Source organism: Lutjanus erythropterus, chromosome 13 (genome assembly GCF_056507025.1).
Source record: "Lutjanus erythropterus isolate fLutEry1 chromosome 13, fLutEry1.hap2, whole genome shotgun sequence".
Classification (NCBI taxonomy): Eukaryota; Metazoa; Chordata; class Actinopteri; order Lutjaniformes; family Lutjanidae; genus Lutjanus; species Lutjanus erythropterus.
The window spans coordinates 31379650-31400231 of NC_139329.1; the positions used below are offsets into that span (position 1 = coordinate 31379650).

Sequence of the window (20582 nt, forward strand, 5' to 3'; positions counted from 1 at the left end):
TGCACAGATTCACTTTTCTGGGAAGACCTGAGACAGAGACTTTAATAATTTGTGAGCTTGTTTTATGAGTCAGTGAAATTGAGCTCCCGCAGAGCCGAACTTACCGACAACAGTGAGCTCAGCGCTGGCTGAATCATGGTCCAGAGTGGTGTTCATGATGCACGTGTACACCCCCGCATCGTTCTCTGTCACATCAGTGATGGTGAGGCTGTCTGAGTCTACGATTAATCTGGAAACAAAGAATTCATTCAGACAGCTCAGCACTACATCTGGCAAATCTTAGAGCACAGAGCAAAAAATAAGCAACCAGGCCACAATAAGAAAGCTACAATAACGAGGAAAAAGAAACAAACACATTTATATTAAGTTATTATATTATAATAATCAACAACTTACAACTAACTTACAACTTGCTCTTTCACCCCAGTTGATCCATAAAATCTGCCAGTTACTAACTTTTTTTTCCCACTTACCCACCTTGTTTTTGGTCTTCTATTATTTGCTATATTCAACCATAAATTCAGCCAACAATTTTTTTTCAAAGGAGGAAAACCATTTCATCATTTCACTTTTTAGCTAGCTAGCAAACAATGTAATGGTGTGTTAACTTTTTAGTATCAAACAAAAGTAATGTGCTAACCTTTTAGTTAACTAACAAACATTGCAACAATTGAATTTTTAGCTAGCTAGCTAACAATGGAGTGTTTTGTTAAGTTTTTAACTAGGTTATATACAAAAGTAACTTGCTAACATTTTAGTTAGCTAACAAACAATGCAATGCTATAAATTTCAAGTTAGTTAGCAAACAATGTTAAATTTTGTTAAAGAATGTAGAGCAGCTGAAAAGTTGTTTACCCCCTCTCTTTTATACTTACTAGTCCTGGCAGCAATCAAATTTATTTTTGTTTATTTCAATATGGTTAAGCAAACAACTCATTTCTGATTAAACTCAATTTAAACCTAGTTTTGTTAAAACTCTGATTAGAAGGAATCTGAGCTTAAATTCGTCCTTGTTGGTGAAACCCAGTCTAAAAAGTCTCCACACAGCTCTGACCTCTCATCATCAGGCAGCTCTCCATCGTCTTTGAGCCAGGTCATGGTGGGGATGAGTGAGGGGTCGTGTTTCACCTTACACTCAAACACCACGGATCTGCCCTTCTGGACCACTTTGTACTCCGGCTGCTTCAGGATTCGTGTGGGCTCTGATGGGCGGAGGACAAGGAAGTTAGGGGCAGTTTGAATGGACTTACCAAAATTGTACAAGCTTTTATCAGAAACATCAGACTGTAATAGCAGTATGTGAGTTATTAGTCAGTTGTGTGCACTCCCTGTCTTATAATATTAGGATCTTCAGTGCAGAAACACCCTCACCTTTGACCTCCAGGTAGACGTGATTCTCATAGATACCGAGAGAGTTACTGGCCACACAGGTGTATTTGCCACTATTGTAGGCTTGAGCAACAGCAATCTCTAAAGTCCCATTGTCATGATTGATGTAAGGGTCTCCATCCAGGGTGCTGGACCGACTGTCTTTGAACCTGAGACAGAGAGGCAGCCGCTTTGAGCTTTTGAAGAAACGCAGTACAGCACACTCCTCTGTTAAAAGTTCATTAACTCACCATGTAATTTTAGGGATGGGTGACCCGAAGGAGGCGCAGTCTATCAGGGCCCGGTGATTTTCGATGACCTGGTAGACTTTGTTGGCTTGTGTCAGCACTCTGGGCGGCTCCGCTGCAGTGACACAGCAGCAATTATTGCCATGTTATTACTCTCCAGAAATCAATGCAAATGGAAAACAACATTCTAATGCAAATGGATCTCGTGTAATGATCTTACAGAGCACATTGACGAAGGCGTTGGCCAGGAGGTAACCGTAGTCATTGGAGACATTGCACTGGTAGACGGCGCTGGAGCCAGTCTGCACATCTGTGAAGATGATGGTGTCATCCTCCACCTTTCTGCTCACATCCTTTGGAGAATCTGTTCATGGACAACAGGGATTACAGATGTAAATCTGGCTCTTTGAATTCTGGATGACTTTGTAGAGCTTAGGGTGTAGAACTGGGTTGGGATGGTGGGGACAGGTCTCTACCAATACTCAGGGATTACCAAATTGTAATAGCAATAATCAAAAAACTAAAATATAGCCACTGTTGTCTCTCAGTGTCTAGTCAATTTTAGCTAATGAGAGTCAGTATTTTGACAAAGCACCTTTGCTAATTATAGATGCATATAAGTTTTGACAGAATGTGTGCTCCCTCTCATTATGCTTTGTGTTTTCCCTGTGCCTCCTTTGTGATTACCTGCCTGCCCCTTTAGGATTAGTTTGCCTTGTACTTGGGTCATCCTCCTGGTTGATGAACTGTGACACTAGTAAACTGGCCAACCATTGACCTAGCAAAGACTGACCAGCCACCAGTTTCCCAGCCCCTTATTCATCCTATCCACTCTGATGAGTCCGTAATCAAGTTTTTTCAGTCTGTCTACAAGGACAACCCAGCTCACTGGGGGTCTTCAGAGGGGTTCTGCCTTCACTGCTGGTCTAGTCATCCCTGCTACTCATCCTCCAGAAGTACCTATCCTCATGCCCTTCCAACAAAGGTGCTATGTCCTTTGACCCAACCTCCTGGTTGCCCACCAGACCTGCTCTGCCCATCGGTCTTGAACCTATGCCATCCACCTAAGGTCTCCAGCTCCACTTCTGCCCTGCCCTTGGCCATATTCCTGAGCTGCCTCGCCTGTCTGATCATGTTCTGGGTTGTCCCTCAGAATGGTTCCTCTAGTTTGCCCAGCCTTCAGGCAGTCCAACAGCAGGTTCCGCTTGTCTGCCTACCTGCTGAGTTGTCTGCCCCAGATTCTTACTTTTGCCTAGTTTCTTGGATTTTCAGGAGGTTGGTGTAGTGAGTTCCTGGAATCTCTCCGCTGCATGCCTGGCCACCTCACAGTGACAATAACTGGTATATTTTCTGAAAATCTTGTACTATTCCTTGAGATTAAATGAAACACTGAGCAACTGAGACATTTTTCATATGTTGTGGAATAGAAAAAGAGATTTTGAAGAAAAACATTAATATTCTTCACTGTGAGGTATTGAAAAAAGTGTTGCTTTGGTGTCAGTATCAAACTCAGGTATCATAAATATCAAACATCAACCCTATAGGGAAGAAAATGTTATGCAGTACCAACAAAAGCTGCTGTCTGAAATAACAAAATTAAACAACGCTCAGTTACATGAAAAATGAAAAAGGCCTTTAAGACTGGGAAATGTCTTTTCTAAGCACAGGGAGTTTCAGTCAACTGAACAGGTTGCACTCACTCTCTATGGGGATGCCATTCATAGCCCAGTTGATGGAGGGCTTGGGCGTGCCACTGGCCCTGCAGGTCAGCACTCCGTTCTCTCTCGGCGCTAGAACAAGGTTCCTGGGGGGGGCACTGATCCAATATGGAGCAGCTGAAAATAGAAGAGAATGCAGCAGAAGGCAGGAGAATTAATCACTGAACACACTGCCCTGTTGGCATCTGTGCATAAATCAATTATGAGATGGAGGGAAAATGAAGAGACAGAAAGAAGGAGTGACTGTGTCGCCACATGGTGAGTGAATGGCCTGATGGGATGCTGCGCATTTCATCACAGACACACCTTTGACAATGACGTGGATGGTGTGGTGCACTGAGCCGTGCTTATTTTTGGCGGTGCAGCGGTAATCTCCTGCGTCTGACTCTGACACGTTGATAATTCGAAGAGTCCTCTCGTAGTGCAGGAAAGATGTGCGCTTGGCTGGAAGATCGCCGCTCACTTTGTTCCAAGAGATTTCAGGGGTGGGCCTGGAATCAAAGAGAGAGAGGGAAGAGACAAAGAGCGATGATGACACTCGAGCAGGTGGGCACTTGAGGCTTTCGGGACCGAAGTAATGGCCGATTCTTTCACTTACAGTCCTTCGGCAATACACTCCATTTCCAGCACCTGTCCTCTCAGCACTGTCTTGGTGGAGGTGGGGGGGCCAGATGCAGATGGGATGAGGAAAGATGGCTTCCTCTCACCCGCTGGTTCTTCTATAGCCACACCAAGATTCACAAAGAAAACTATTAGCAACTCTTTTGTTTATGTCCAGAATAGAGTTAAGATCCAGGCTGAACCAGGCGCTTCACAGGCACAATCCTGTGGTATAATGAAACTTCTCTTTTACGATGGGTCTGCAATGCATGGGCAATAAGGCACAGACCACAATTCTCATATTTTATGGTAAGATGTAAATTTTATTGCTCTGCTTTCTGTGGTTGTTTATTGTCGATTAATTGCTTTCATAAAGACTACGGTGAATCTAATATAGGATTGAGAAATAGAGACATGAAGATCAGATTTCTGCTCCTGAACTGGCAAAGAAGTAATAAACTGAACTACTAATATAATATCAGGCTAAATGTTTATGATGATGGTGATGATGATAGCTTAACATCCTGGCATTAGCGCAATTTGATGATAATCAAACCGCTTGCATCTTTCAAGTTAGCCAGTGTGAGGTATTCTTCAGACAAAGAGACAAGTCAAAGATCTTCAGTGCAATGAGAAATTAAGTGTGATGAAAATGACTGGTGACAGAGAGTTTAACAACTAGATGCGCTCTAAAATTAGACAGGGCGGCAGGGAAAGAGTGATTTTGAAAATGGCATTTGCAGCTAAAAAGAATTTTAACATATTTAGCATTATTGGAGAGTAAAAATAAAAAACCTCTCAAAACATGGGTTTGTGATTGTGTTACAATCAAATTGATTTTAATTTATTAATTTAATATGTTTAAATTAATGCCTAATCACTTTATTTTTAGTCAAAAGATGTTGTTTTCGAAGCTTGAGAGTACACAGGTGATATTGCATGTAAAATAATATACAATCAGCTCAGTCAAAATTGGAAGCATCATGCAGTGCACGTTTCAGCAATTCAAAGGAGGAAGTGAATAGTTATCAGAAGGGTTTTGATCGGATAGAGCAGGAGTGACAGAGGGAAAGAGAATTAACTTGGATTCTTGGATTTAGGGGTTAGTGTTAGTGGGCAGCAGCTAGAGATTGATGCTTTATGTACGGGGGTAAACACTAGAGGGTGCCAGATGTCACCCCTAAATACATCAGTGAGACTGTAGAAAGCCCGGGGTTGTCGGGTTGAAGGGTTAGTGTTAGTGGGTAAAGAGCAAGAGTTTGGAGCTCTAGGCTGGGGCGGGGGTAAACACTAGGGGGTGCCATAACTCACCACTAAATAAATCAGTGTCATTGTAATAATCTGCCATTGTGTCATTGATTGCATCCACTGTAACACAACAGAAAACAAAAAAACACGCCACAAGTTGAAATCATCGGGCACATGAACAAAAAACACAAACAAAACACGTGTTGACAACTTAACATGAGAATTAAAAAAACTTTAAATGACTCAGAACCAAAATGACTTTAATCTTGTGGGAACAGCCTGTCGTCATGTCAACTGCAAAACGCTCGACTGAATGAGAGCGGTCTTTGTCGTCGGTGGAGAGTGCGTACACACAACATCTCACAGAAGCAATATAATGAACGCCTGCCTGGCAGATAGTGCAGGGAGCCATGAGAGCTCTCTGACAATATGTCTTTTCAGTGGGATGACGACTGCTGGCGTCTCTGAGGATGAAATCAGAGATAGGAAATGCCGTCTCCCTCCTACGCAGTCATGCTAGCGCATACTACCGTAAATGAGCTGCCTCTGATGCGTACACATTACACACAAGCTCACACTCCAGTCATCTCAGATATGCCAGCTCATTACACCTTCAGTGCATCTCACTTCCTGCATCTCCTCCTCTCTCTCACACACACTTACTGTTAAGGACCTTGACGGTGATGGGTTGTTTCTGTTGGATGGTTTGTGTGTATGGGAAGCGGGCGTAGCAGATGTAGTCATTCCTTGAATCCTCTTTGAGCACATTAGAGAAATAAAGGTCTCCGTTCAGGGACTGGGCCACCCTGCTGCTCTGAGGCAACCTCTGGAAGTCTGAAATGTAAATTAAAGACATGCTGCTGTAGTTAAAAGGTGCCACTGCGTTTGCTGCCTCCTTCAGTTCACTTCTTTCATTGGATGTGGTCTTTTCATGGTAACGTCTTTGGGAACACTTCATTTGGACTCCATTTGTATGACTGTTGGCTGGCATGAGACAATTATAAAAGGATTTGGCAGTATAATAATAGTTAATGACACCTTTATGACAAGTGTATAGATTATTATTAAAAATCATGACACAGTTATAACACGAATAACATTGACTGCCATGAGACTGCTATAACTGTGTCATGAATATTTTTCTTAATCTCAAGTAATACATTTCTGACTTGTCATAAAGATGTCGTTAAGTATTAATTTACTCTGAAATGCTTTTAGAATTGTTTCACGAATAATTAAATTGACCTCAACTAAAGTAATATATTGGAATTTATTCATATTTTCATAAAGATGTCATTAAGTTTTATGACACTGTCAAATGCTTTTATAATAGTGTCATGAAAGCAAATACAAAAACTGATCACGTATGGCAGTAAAGTTAATTAATTAATTAATTAATTAATGCCCTTGCTCTCCACCACAAACCAGAGAAGTGATGGATGCAGTTGTTGATATTCATGTCTAAAAACATTCATGTGAATATGACATGTTTATATTAAAATACCAAACACCGGATGTTAACTGGCGATGATTCTTTGAGAGCAGATATATAATTTTGCCACAAGGACACGCATGAGCATCAGCATCAGCATCAGTGTGTTATAATCTATTCATGTATGCAGCTAAAACATTATCTGCCATGACTGAAGCGCTCACAGTTGTCCATCCAGAATATGATGGGAGGAGGAAGGCCAGCAGGAGGTTCACATGGCAGCACCAAGGACACGCCCTCCTGAACAACGATTGGCTTGATTTTCTCCTTTGACCACAAGGGGGACCCTGGATTGTTTGGAGAAGGACAGACACATCAGTGGATGAGGACTCTCATAATTTGACATGAAATATGGGGTTGTTAATGGGCTGCTGCTAACATGATGACAGAGGTGACGAGGCAAGATGAGGGGGCTGATGCCTGACTGAATAACAACAGGCGAAAGGAAAAACACAGAGGAGTGTTCGCTCTATCTAATGTTGTCTATCCTGCAAAGTAAAACATGCTGCTTTCTCCATGCAACCTTTTACCTGTCAGGAGTGCTCTTAAGATGGATAATGCCACTTAATTGTCAGAAAATGAAAAAAAAAAAGATGTGAAAAAGATGTGGGATATGAATGACATTAAGAAAATGGAAGAAAATAAAAATTAAATGATAGAAAGGACAAATTGTACAGCACTTACTGGACTGTCGCACGACTATGTTGTCGGAAACAGCGGTTCCATGTTTGTTCCTTGCCGTGCACTGGTACACGAACTCGTAATGTTCGGCCTTCGCCCTGCTGATGTCCACCACCAGGGTCCCGGAGTGGGGCTTCATGGTCACGTTGGGGTCCTCGTCGATGTCATAGTGAGTCCCATTTCTCGTCCAAGAGAAACTGAGGAACAAAGGCCAGACCAGTTGCATAACAGTGTCGCTCATATCCGCTTATGACAAGTTGTGTTATGATTAACTGGTGAAGCCACCACACTGTACACAGGAGGTACTGGGAACAGGTGACTGATGATGCATGATAACTGGTTAGTGTGGCATCGAGAAATAGCTTTAAAACGTGAGAATATTTTTGCAAAGTGACAGCATTCTTCAATCTTCCAAAATCACCTGTGTGGCAAAATAACCAGTAAAAAAGAAACATTTTCTTAATCAGCCTGGGCTGTGGGATACGCACATCCAAAAAACTGCAAACTGAAATGATTTTTATTATTCAAGAAACATTTCAACCTAACAGTGATCTTTGTCAGGCATTATCAAATCAGGATTTGTCATATCAGGGTTTGACATCAAATCAGGATGAAGTGGATTAGCTGAGTTGTTAACTGTGAAAATTCCCCAAAGTAAGGATCTTCTTTTTTCTTTTACTTTAACCTACACAACTTAAACTTATTGCTTATTTAGTCGTGATTATTTAATTTTATAGAAAAAGTCTTAAGATTTAAATTCATGCTTTCAAGGGCTTTAAAAGAGAAGAAAAGATTTGGGTTTGCAAAATACTTTGTACTTGCCAGTCTTCACTTTACAAGGACGTTTAAGGGTTACATAACACTTGGATTTAGGCTTAAGGCGATGTTAAGGTAAAGTGGAGGTAAAGAAGGGAAATTTGGATCTTTGCAAGTGGTAGTACAAACGTGTGTGTGGATGCAGTGCTGGTGCCAGCAAATTAACTGTGTGTTACACTGAGATAGATGAAGGAAAGAGGATGGCATAAATGCAAAAGATTCAAAAGCATAAGCTAAAATCAGCCTCTGGCAAGGGCAGCATGAGCAGGAGTAAAAAAAATATATCTTTACTCATTATAAAGTTTGAATAAAACAGATTTTTTAAACTATTTTCTGGAGACTGTCTGTCAGCTGAATCTTTTCACTGAAATGTGACAGGTGGCGCTTGATGCCACACCTGGAATCATCTAGTTACAACATCATGAATGAAAAATCACACCTCACAGATTCCTACCTGGGGTGAGGCTTCCCCTTCGCCTCGCAGTGGATTATAATATTCTCTCGTGGATCGATGATGTAATCCTTGGGGGATTGGTGAGTTATGGTCGGCGGCTGCGGCACTAAAGACGATCAGAAAGAGGGCGATATTCAGTCAAGACCTTTACTGCATAACTAAGCCTTTTTCTGTTGCTGTATCGACCACACAAGCAGTCATTACTAATCACATGCAGACTTACCACACTGAATCAAACCAGACGGCTGTTTGCTGACAGACACAAAAAGCTCTCATAACATGTGCAACAGCAAAACAACATGCAGAATGCACAGGTACATTTCTCTTTATTGTAACGATCTATTGCTTAAAGTATTTCTGTCAGTGCTCGGGAGATAACTAATGGACTATGACAAAACCAATGATATAAGAACTCATGCTGTTTGCAGTATTGCTTTATGGAAAAATGCTCTACCACTGCAGCAACACACAGAAACAAAAATAGCAAACAACGAAATAAAGAGATCAATGCATGCAATATACTGAAGTCCACTCCAAAAAAAAAATCACACTCAGCATCTTAAAGCACAACACAAACAAAATGTAATACAAAATATAATAAAAAAAAAAAAGATCAAACATAATCTTTAATGCACAACAGAAAACTGCTAGTAGAACCCCTGCTGTGAATTCACACTCCTTCAGACTTACATCCTTCCAGAACTTTTCCCCATGAATCAGCAAACGAGAAAAAGAAAATTGTGACAGTAAAGAGAACCAGACATTAGTGATTGGAACGTATCTTCCTGCATTATCTGTGCTTTCTAACAAGGTTTAAACAAAGCCAGGTCTCAGCTGAGAAATGAAAGGCTCCAGTAGTCAGCAGCTCCGAACAAACAATATGTAGAAGATCTACAACCACAGACAGACACAGACATCAGACTGTGAGAGCTGGAGGTCAGTCTGGAAACCCGTGTCCTCTCTACTGTGAGGATTTGATGCTTTTATTTGTCATATATGATAGTAAACTGAACATCACAGGATTTTAAACTGGTTGGTCTAAAAGAAAAGTCATATTGGGCTCTGTGAAATGATAATGGAAATTTCCACTATTTTCTGCTACTTTATAGACCAAAGGAACACTTTGCACATCTATTAGATGAGACAGGTGGGTAGGAGAGAGGCAAGTAGACCAAAAAGTTACAAAAAGACTCCTGCACACTGTCTAAACTGCAATATACTATATTTATTTGTGACATGTCTGTACTAGACCTTCATCAGGCAGACACTGATGAAGGTACAGTACTAAAATGGGAGTCCTTTTGCAACTTTGATACTTTATAGACAAAATATTTATTGATTAACTGAAACATATTCTGCAGATCAATCAATAATTTAGAAAAATAACCCGCTCCCCTAAATGCAATACTGTCAAACAATGTAGAATAAGATGATTTTTCCTACTATTAAGCAAATTAAAATCTCACTGTCAATAAGATTAAAACCAAACTTTATCAGCTGAGTTCTCATTTGGATAAAAAGTAGGATAGCGGCTAACAATTGTCTTCATCATATCTGATTACTTTTTTCATTAATTGATTAAATTAATAGAGGCTTATTCATTTTCTTGCAAAGAGTTAAATGAGAAGCTTGATACCACCGTCCTGTTTGTTTGGTCACTATGAAGCTAGCAGTTGGTTAACTTAGCTTAGCACAATGACTGGAAACAGAGGGAAACAGTAATTAAATCAACCTATCCACACCTCTAAAGATCTTCGCCTACATCTCATTTGTTTAATCTATGTAAAAACCAAAGAGTAAAAATGAAAAGCAAAAAATAATTTTTGCCAAAATGTTGAACTATCCCTTTAATTGCTCCAATCTCAGAAAGTAGTGAAATGGGCCTATTATAATTTCTCAGAGCAAAGTCAGTACAAAAAAATAAAACTGCTTGTTTTGTTGCAGAAACATATTCAGGTGAAAGAAAAGTCTGAAAATCAACACATTTGAGAAGCTACAACCAGCCAGTGACACTTTGACTTGATAAATAACCTGCCATTTAACTTTCAGCTAATCAATAATCAGACTAATTGTTCTCAGCCTCAGACATTAGTCCATTTAGACTCTCTTGCATATTAACATGTTGGTGGTGGTGCATGATCTGTGTCCTTACGGTCTAGTGGGACCTCCAGCGCGGTGGCGAGGTGTCCCAGGAACAGCACCAGCAGTGCTGCGTCCATCCTCCTCCTCTCCATCATCGGTGTGTGACGCGAAGGTCTGCCCCGAATTCTAGCGACGCCCCGCCTCTCTGCTCAGTCACACTGTCTGAGGACACGTGCACATTCACAACTACGGGGGAGAAAAAGACAGAAAGACAGAGGCGGCGTCAGAGATAAGAGGATAGAAGCAGGAACAGAGATTACTGGGTTGAATAGCACACGCAGTTACTCCAGCTATCAATCATAAAACTGAGTTTGTTGTATTTTGTGTTCATCAGCTGCTGAGAGAGACAGAATTGGAGAGACAGCACACATAGCTCTGGCCATAGATCGATGTTAGTTGCCATGCAGTGCAGTTTGCTGGAAGCTATCTTTTTGATCTAGTGCACTCCAATACGGGCCGACGGGGCCCACATGGACTCATTTTGCTCGGCTAATCACTGCCGTGGCCACGATGCCATTAGGCTTCTCTGCCATATCGATCACATCAGCTGCCAGATGACATGCCAAGGGACAAGACAAGGGGACACTCACTTTACTTTCCATTTCACTCTCAGCTTTATCACTTTGATTGACTGACTGGCTGACTGATCGGCAATGAGGTCAGATTTCAGACGGTGAACCATCATTCTTTCATGATATTGCTGCAGTGGGAAACATCGCATGTTATCAGGCAGGTCTTAGATCTCTGACATCTTAGTAGACGCCGTCCAATGGGGACAGATGGTCCAAGTTCAACAGAGTGTTCAGGTTCAAGCGAGGTGCCTTGTTTAAAGGTTTGAACAAACTGGGGAAAAGCTAATTGGCCATTGATTAACTGTTAATTAAGTGAGGATTTCCTTTTGTTACACAATACAATCTAATTATGACTCCATGTTGGATGAACTGTGAATAGACTGAAGAGCAAAGCAGACAGGAACACGCAACAAAAGTATAAACACAGCAGTTTTGTTTTTGCTTCCATTTTTATGAGTTGGAATACAAAATTTCTCTCAAATTCAAATCCATGTTAGGGAGCACTTCTTCGCTTTGCATAGGGCTGCAGATATCTTTGTTTTCCTAGGAAGGTAAAGTGATGACCCACCCTACTCTGCCTCTGATTGGCTGGTACTTGTTGCCTTTGTTGGTCGGGATTGTTAGGTTTATGCATAAGGAGTGATTGGTTAGCATTCAGAAGTGTCGTGCAATTTCACACACCCATGTTTTATCATGGCAAGCATACCTTCTATCCATAGTTACTAACTTAATAGTTATCAAATTAACCATTTGAGAATATCTACAGCAGATAGCAGAACAGCAACATACTGTTGAAATTCCCAACTGGGAACTTCGAAATTCCATTTTTTGTACTTGAAATTGAACGCACCACGTATGCAAACTGCGAGGACATGAAGAGGGAGACTAGTTTATAGCAGCAGAGACTCCAGTCTGCAGTGTAGTTCATACACTTCACGCTCCATGAAAGAAACTGCAAAGAAAGTTTTTCTATCACATCAACATTTCTGTTTTTGTCACCTGATGACATGAGTGCTCTTATCTCTCTCAGGAGTGAACGGAACTCATTCACTTCTGGGAAGAAAAAATACTGGTAATCTGCAGTCCTATGTGAAATAGCCAGCACCTAATAAATGTTTTTTTTTTTCCAAGATAAAACTGCGTGGTCTTTTTGTGACCAGTCCAAGAGACACCTGTTCAATGATCAGGCTCTTTAATCAACATCTGCCACACCTGTCAGGTGGATGGATTATCTTGGCAAAGGAGAAGTGCTCATTAATGTGGATTTTAACAAATTTGTGAACAAAATTAGAGAGAAATAAACCTTTTGTATGCACAAGTCTTCTATCTTTTTACTTCAACTCATGAAAAACTGGAGCAAAAACAAATGAGTTGTGTTTATATTGTTGCTGCGTGTATGTACTGTTTTGAATATACCAGGTTTGAAATCCTTCTCTTGTTGCCAGGCAGCTCAGTGGTGCCATATCACACCTTCCTCCAACCAGGAGCAATTATTCACTGAGACAGCTAAAAAAGAAAGACAGCAAAATGCAAACATAATAATCACTATCCAGGTCAAACCAGTGACCCCAGCTTCAAAGAATAATAATAACTGAGTTCAAATGACTTTGCTTGAATTAATTTGTATTCATCTCTGCATAATTCAGTCCTGTTGCCAAGAAATGATCGCAGTGATTCATTATTTTTGTAGAAATGTGAGCTTGTGAGTAAGAAGAATGAAGAAACAGAAGTTAGGGAGTCGTTTTCTGTCTTTTTAACAACCACAGCCCGACCTGTTTTTATCTTGCTCTCCTGCCTGTCTTACCCAAGGCATCCACTGGCACAGTATTAAAATGTCACAGCTTAATTTAGAGCTTTGGCAGACTCATTTGCCGCGTTATCACAAAAGCACACTATCAAATTTGGTATATTAATGCCGGCTACGGTTTGAAAGAATCAAATCGAGCCCATTAAAGGTGTGCTGTGCTTCTCTCTCCTGCCTTTGGGTGTAGGTCGAATCAGGGCTGCAGACGAGGTGGAAGAAGCTGCGTCTGCGACCAGAGGCTAGACAGCCTGGCAAGTCAGACCCTGGCCTGGTCCTCCTTTGGGACCTGATGTATTTGCTAGTGCTGCCCTACAGTCATGATTCAGTGCTGGTCCCAGAGCCGGTGTGCCTGGTAGCATGGGAAGAGACCAAGGCTAACGTCTGCTGCTGCCCCGGCTTCCACTACACCTCTCTAGGGAAGGCCTGTATTATTTGCCCAGGGCAGCCAATCACGCTGCTGCGGACACCATCAGGCAGCTCTGGCCTGGGATTTGACATAAAAAGATCCGGGGGGGAGCAATTTCATCAAGCTCATTTACAGGCTGCAGGCAGGGGCGCTGAACTCGTACTGAGCAGAAAACCTGCGACAGACCAGTGTTTATTTTCCCCTCACTGTGTGTTACAAATTTATGATCAGATGTCATTTATGCAAAATCCACTCATGGTGATTAGTAGGAATATTGCATTGTAATGTGTTCTCAGTGCCAATTCAATTCTGTTAATGTAGAAAGTTATTAAATGGATAGTTTAGATTATTTGAAGGGTAGTTATATGAGGTACTTGTCGATACTCAGTTCATTACTTATAGTTGATGGTGGGTGACACATCACCAGTTTGTGGAAACACAAAGGAGAAGGGGTGTGAATCTCTTTGCACATCACAGTTCAGAGGGCTTCAGAGGGCTACCTCATACAGCCACACTTCAAATAATCCAAACTATCCCTTCAAGATCACTCTCATTTGTAAAACAACATAAAATACAGGCTGAACCTGGCAGTGCACAGTCACAGGTGAAGCTAAAAAAAAGGGACAGCCTGTGACAGCATGAGAATAAATGTGTTAATTATAAATTTTATGGTGAACCCCTGAAAGCCTGGTGATTCTTATCGGGAAAGGAGCCAAGGCTTCATTCGGGATTCATTTCCCAATTTAATGAGGTGTAGCGGCTCAGCTCAAGCCGGTCAGCATGTGTGTGTCTCTGTGTGCATACTGTATATGTGAGCCTGTGTTCATTTATGTGTGCGTGTGCTATAATTATCCCTGTGAGCTGCAGTGATACAGGGCCAAACCCTCACATCCCTCTCACAGTGGGAAGACAGTGGAAACTCAAGTGGGGCTCTTAAGATGAGGAACCAACCACCGGGGCCATCGACTGCCTTTAACAGCGAGCATAAAACTGGTTAAAAACACCCAGACTTTACATTATTCAAATTAAGTAGAAGAGTATTCATGTTCCTGGTTCTAAAACCTTCATTTTACAGATTTGGCATGTGGCAAAAGCCTGCATAATGAGTGTATACTGAGCTAAAGCTACTGTTGCCCCGCATCTTAAAGAACAAACTACAGCTCAAAGCCCATTTCTCATTTGAATATAGGATTCTTCAAGGGGACACGCAATCACAACACATCCATCACGATTGTTGGGCCTTCCTATGCATCTTGTGCTGACAGAACTGGAAAAGCCAAAGTAAATAAAGCTCACTACAGTGCAGACTGCTGAGGCCGAGATAAAAGCACAGTGCTGTTAGGGGTGCTGTGCCAAAAGCTGTCAGACGGCTGATAAAATCGAACAGGAAATGGTCTGTTAGAAAGAAACATGACAGGTTGGTAAGAGGACACTTCCAGCGAGGAATTTTGGCTATTTTTTAAAATAGATGAGCCTGAGAGGATAATAAACTGAGCTCACTTAGAAAATTCAATACAATGCCTACTAAAGACACTGACAACAACTGCCAAAGCACTTAAAGGACCAGGCCTGCATTTTGGCTCCTTTTGACCTGCATTAAGTGATTCTTTTGGCCGTTCAGGAGCAGCGGAAACAAGTTGTAAACACACTAATACAGTGCTTTATCACCTTCTAAGCTAATTTGTGAGCAAACAGTTGCTTAGTCACACATCCAGCAGATACAGGGCAACTTAATTCATTTGTAGTCGTGTTTCTGGCCACCTGATGAATGCAAGTCCAATATTTACTCTCCTTTAAGCTTCTCCACCAACTCCTAAAGGTGAAATATCTGGCTCTTTGGTTCCACTATGTTCCTCAGTCAAGTCTCTGATTGTGTTCGTCTGCCAAAGATTGTAAGATACATGCTGTAAAGTTTGATAATATTTCTGTGGAATTTACTGAACAGTGATTTCCATTTATTTCTATTCGATGTGAACAAAGAAAAAACATAACATATGCATCAATTTATTGAGTCACGTGGTAATATAGTGCAGATAATCGTTGTTTAAGCTGCATTAGTATGCAACAGTAATATACAGAACTTGACATTAATGCTTGCCTGCTTGCCCGGGGCAGGCAAACTCTGTACCGGGACATGCAGGTGTCTGATCAGGTAAGTGAGAAATAAATATTTTGAGTCTTTAGATATTTTTTTGTGTTTCTGAATGTGAGACAACGATAATGAGTGACTTTCTTTTTGGCTTACAATGTTCCTGCAGCCACCTAAAACAGCCCGGTGTTTCAGATAACTTTACATTTACATTATAAAACATCACGCAGCTGTAAATAAAGCAACTCTGCAGCGCCGTCCACTTCAATGAACTCAAAGATAGCTAGTTAGCAACAACAAGTTGTTGTGATTTTCTTCACCGCAACAGAAAACATCTTTTATAATTGTCTTTAGCTTGTCTCATAGCTGCTAACTAGCTGTTCAAAGTCCAGCTCTGCTGTGATGACTATAAGGAGACGCTCCAATAACGATTCACAAACAGGAACACACAAGCTACCCACAATCCCACCTTTCTTAAAGGGGATAGCTCAGCCAGTAACATACACACAGGTGCTGTTAGGCTGTGGGTGTGCATACCAGAGGTTAAAAGTGGTTAAAAGTGTGTAATATATATTTGCTAATATAATAATTGTGCAAATTCCTGTTGATTTTAATTGTTTTTTTATATGCCTAGAATTTAATTTCAGCTGTCGCGCAAGTAAAACACTTCTGCTGCAATTAAACCCATTTTAAGACTCTGTCAATTGAAATTAGTTCAAGTCAGTGGCTCCTGGGACTAGTTGGAGAAACACATTCAAACCTAGGAGGGTTTACAAAATGGTTGGCTGTGATGTGAGACAAATTGGTTTGTATTAAATGAACTAAAGCACGCAAAACCACAACTAGGTCCACTATTAGGGACCTTTAAATGTTACACAACCTCACTAGTTTGTTTCTTCAGTCAGCAAAGTGAAAAGTGATGTTAATTACTGAGTACAACTACATAAGACCACCTTCAATCCAGACTTGCTTTTCTCTCTGTTCATTCTGTCTGTGAAGAAAACACTCAGCACTTGTGTAACAGCTGCATTGAGCTGTCCGGCCTCTCATTCAGCCAGCCTCTTCAATTACTCCATTGTCATTTTCCCATGGCCTGGTACTTCACCATCCCAAAACTAATTGGTTTTGTGCACATGTCAGAGACGTAGCACATACGGCGACGCGCATACGCACATTCACGCACGGCGGCTGCGGGACGTGAGGGGTCAGGACACGACTGAGCACACAGATGCGGCTGACAGGGGCACGAGCACTGCGAATTGAAGCACACCACGGTGTAAATGAATAGCAGCCAGCAGGGAAAAAAGCTCAATTGAATTTCCCTCACAGCAACAGATAATACTCCTCCATATGCTTTACGCCAACCACTAGTGAAGACATTGCCATTGTCTGTGCCAAACAATAGTGATGCAATTCTGCAGCACTGACAGAATCACCGCTGTTGCATCAGTACTGTACAGTTTTAACATCTATGATGAAAGATGTGCCTTTCCTTCATGCTAAGCACCCTAATTAACTCCCATAATCAGTGCTATTGATGGCTCCTGCAATCAGGGGTTTGTGAGCCTCGGTATGGCCTAAATGGAGCAGCAGGGATCCCCTACAGACGGCTGCTGAATGTGGGGGTATAATGATGAGAATGGCTCTGCGCTCAGGAAGGTGGTGATGAGAAAACGGATACGGTTGGAAGAGTTTATTTTTCTGAGGCTGCCGCCGCTGCTCGGGATGTCACTGCATGGTATTCGTGCCCAGGGCTGTGTGCCCATTTCTATGTGCCATTAAACATCTATGGGGGTCGCTTGAAAGGCCTCGCTGCACAAGACAGCGAGACAGTTTGGTTACCAAAGTTTGGAAAGTCAAAATCACATGGGATTCGAATATGGAGTTGAAGATACAGTTATACCTCTGCTAAATACTCCTCTGTACACTAACCTAAAAATGTTCTGGGCTGCCTTTAAGTTTTACTTGGCTGAATTTGAAAATCCAATTTTTTTCAGCCTTATTTCTTCTTTTATAAACTACCTGTGTCACCCATTATTTCTAGACATTTTCCATTATTAGATAGATGAGAGTGGGGAACGGGTGCTGTATTAGGAAGATACGAAACAATGTGTATGTATAAACAATGCATGCTGGGAGGTCTCCTAATATCACGTTTCTTTAGAAACTTAATTTAATGCACTGATTAAACTCAGCACATTCACGCAACTCGTCATTTCAGTTCAAAGTTAGAAGAACTCGTGTTTATAAGTTTTGAGGTGTCCTGAAAATAAACAGTAGAAATTTTAACCTAACTTAAATAGTTTGAATAAATAAAACTCGTTCAGTTATTGAATAAACGGTTATTTGATTCCACTAAATTCCTGTATGATTTGTACAATGTAAGTCTGAAAGGAAAATTAAATTCTTTGAGCTATATGAATTCACAGCTAATGTAGTGGACAGGCATTAGCAGTGATATGAATTACGGCTGTGATGTATGAGTTTGAATGCTCAGTGGCTTTGACTAATACCTCTCACAGGCCTTTTATCTGCAGCTACTGGATCACAATGGAAATTCCGCGTCCCGGCTTCAGCATGCGTTTCCCATAATCTTCTCATTAGCTTTTATAATTGGGGGGCCATATGCAAATAATTGCTGTGGTTAACATATGAATTGAGGTCCTGTTGTTCAGGGAGACCCCGCAGCTCAAAAACACGCCGCAGACCTTTTCATCTGCACTGTACAGCGCCAGACAATAAAGTGAGGATCTTTGATTCACCTGCTCCACTGTAAATATGTTTCTCTCTTGATGGGGAAACACTGCAAGCTAAAACTTAACTGGTTTTGATCATAAACTTAACCTTTGGTTTGGGTTTGGAGGCTATGCCTTTCTGCATGTGTTACAAATTGGCAGTTTAGAAAACTCAGGTTTTGGTATTTTTGAAGCCTGACCGATATAAAGGAAACTAAAAGAGACATTCTCTGCTCTGCTTGGTGCCAGACTTTGGTGCCAGTTCTACTGAAGCCTGAGGGAGATGCATGGAGAAGCATACTAAAACATTTTTACATCGTATGACCTTTGATGAAGAAATGTCTTTCATAAGCAGATGAAAGAACACACTTACAATACCACACTGACTTGATTTTTTTGCAAATGTGCACATTCTTTTATTTGCAGTCTCCAAATTGTATCCAAAGATAATTATAGGCAAATTTTACAGGACTTATAGTGATTCAAATTAAAATACTCACTGTGCAAATATATAAAAGTTTCAAGTGAAGTGTCTCTTGAAAATATGTAGCTCCTTTTATTTCGATCCAGAGGCTGTTTTAACATGACTGACAGAGCTAATTATTGTTATGTTGTGGGAATATCGCATATTCAAATGAAATGATTAAAAACTTCCCGGTATGCTACAACTAACTTTAATCCAGTGATATGTTATCTTCTCCTGCTATGGGGTCTCTCTCACATTAAAACAATAACAAAAGATATAGTTGGATGGTGTTAAAAGTGTGGGTTAGCAATGGGAGTTATTATCTTCACTTTTAAACAGCCACCATAGCTGATGAAAATCTATCTGACACGACTCAGGCAGAAATCATGTTCATGAACGAGGTAATATTTAAGAATTATTCATGATTCTGACGTACACAGACATCCTTTGTTCCTATAAGCTATAGCTTCTAGCAACTAGCTAGCAATGGCTAGAAGGAAACTTGACCATCACAAGTTACAGATTTCTCTGAATTTGAACATTATTGGAAATATTTTGGCTAATGTCGGTACACAATTCAACAAAATACTTAACATTTGTCCAGCGTTCTTTTTTTTTTTTTTTTACATTTTAATGTAGATCTGCATATAATATGTTACATATAATAACTAACTATACAACAACAGGCATTCTCTATATTATTTCATAGCTATCCGAACTTTCAATCACCTATGCATAACAAGTTCCACTCTGTTGCTATGGCAATATCAGCACAAGTACATGCTAGCACTTCAAATTTTGCTAAATTTTTGTTTGAACTTTATTGCTCAGACATGTATCACAAATGACTGTCAACACTTGCTGGCATTGCAAAAGGAAGGGCAAGGCAGAAGACGTCGAGACAATCAGTCAGTATCATGGACATCCCAGTTTGGACTTGAGGCTGCTCCTGATCGATGTCCCGTCAGGAAAATGAAAGAGGCAAAACGGCTCAGGCCACGGGAAATCAGAGACTGTTGCGGCCTCATCTTACAGAGGCCTGCTCCACCACAACATCCAGGATAAAGCTGTTGCACTCGATAGGCACACCAGCTCTGAGCTGACAGGACGCAACGTGCAAGACTCTGACAGGTGGAGGGTAGGCAGACTCTGTGCTTGTATCAATGATGCTTGTCGCTCAAACAGTCACAGTTGACGGACAGCGTTTCAGAAATGTCCAGATGTTGACCATCTTATCTTATCTTATCACTATTATGCTGCTGTTTACATTTAACCTGGCAGAAATTCAAAAAGCGCACTACAGAAATAGTGTATGTGTAAATACCTATTGTTTTATTTTCTTTCGCTTTATTTATTCTATTCTACACTGTACAACCCTGTGTTGTATAATGATAATAAATGACCTTGATATCTTGATATATATTTAGCATAACATTAACATAACCTGCAGACAAATAAATTACCAAATTATCATACAAATCAAAATAAATGTACCTTGAAAACACTTGAAATATTATCCACACAACAACTCTGGTGCTTCCATCATTCAGTTTGATAACCTGTTACACTGTGAGGGGAGAGATGAAGGAGTGGTTTGCCCATTCACCGCTACGCTAACTCCACCGCGAGCTTTCAAGTGTGGCACTGGTGACATAATGACCCTTCCTTCTTTTTTAGTTCCATTGACTTATACTAGGAAACAAAAGTCAGGATGTTTCAGCTTCTGCTGCATCGATTTTGACC

At 40.9% G+C, this 20582-nt stretch overlaps 1 protein-coding gene across 1 annotated transcript in view; it reads right to left on the reverse strand.

Moving 5' to 3' along the window:
- nrcamb (neuronal cell adhesion molecule b) overlaps positions 1 to 20582 on the reverse strand; it is a 106597-nt gene that overhangs the window by 17767 nt on the left and 68248 nt on the right. Inside the window, exons 3-16 of the mRNA XM_084733423.1 lie at positions 10778 to 10953; positions 8626 to 8731; positions 7359 to 7552; positions 6839 to 6961; positions 5846 to 6016; positions 5246 to 5302; positions 3933 to 4053; positions 3641 to 3825; positions 3317 to 3451; positions 1837 to 1980; positions 1620 to 1731; positions 1372 to 1538; positions 1055 to 1202; positions 105 to 229 (exon numbers count right to left, since the gene is read on the reverse strand). Of these exons, the coding sequence (XP_084589549.1) occupies positions 105 to 229; positions 1055 to 1202; positions 1372 to 1538; positions 1620 to 1731; positions 1837 to 1980; positions 3317 to 3451; positions 3641 to 3825; positions 3933 to 4053; positions 5246 to 5302; positions 5846 to 6016; positions 6839 to 6961; positions 7359 to 7552; positions 8626 to 8731; positions 10778 to 10862 (1873 nt within the window). The 5' untranslated portion in view covers positions 10863 to 10953. The remainder of the gene's footprint in view (positions 1 to 104; positions 230 to 1054; positions 1203 to 1371; positions 1539 to 1619; positions 1732 to 1836; positions 1981 to 3316; positions 3452 to 3640; positions 3826 to 3932; positions 4054 to 5245; positions 5303 to 5845; positions 6017 to 6838; positions 6962 to 7358; positions 7553 to 8625; positions 8732 to 10777; positions 10954 to 20582) is intronic.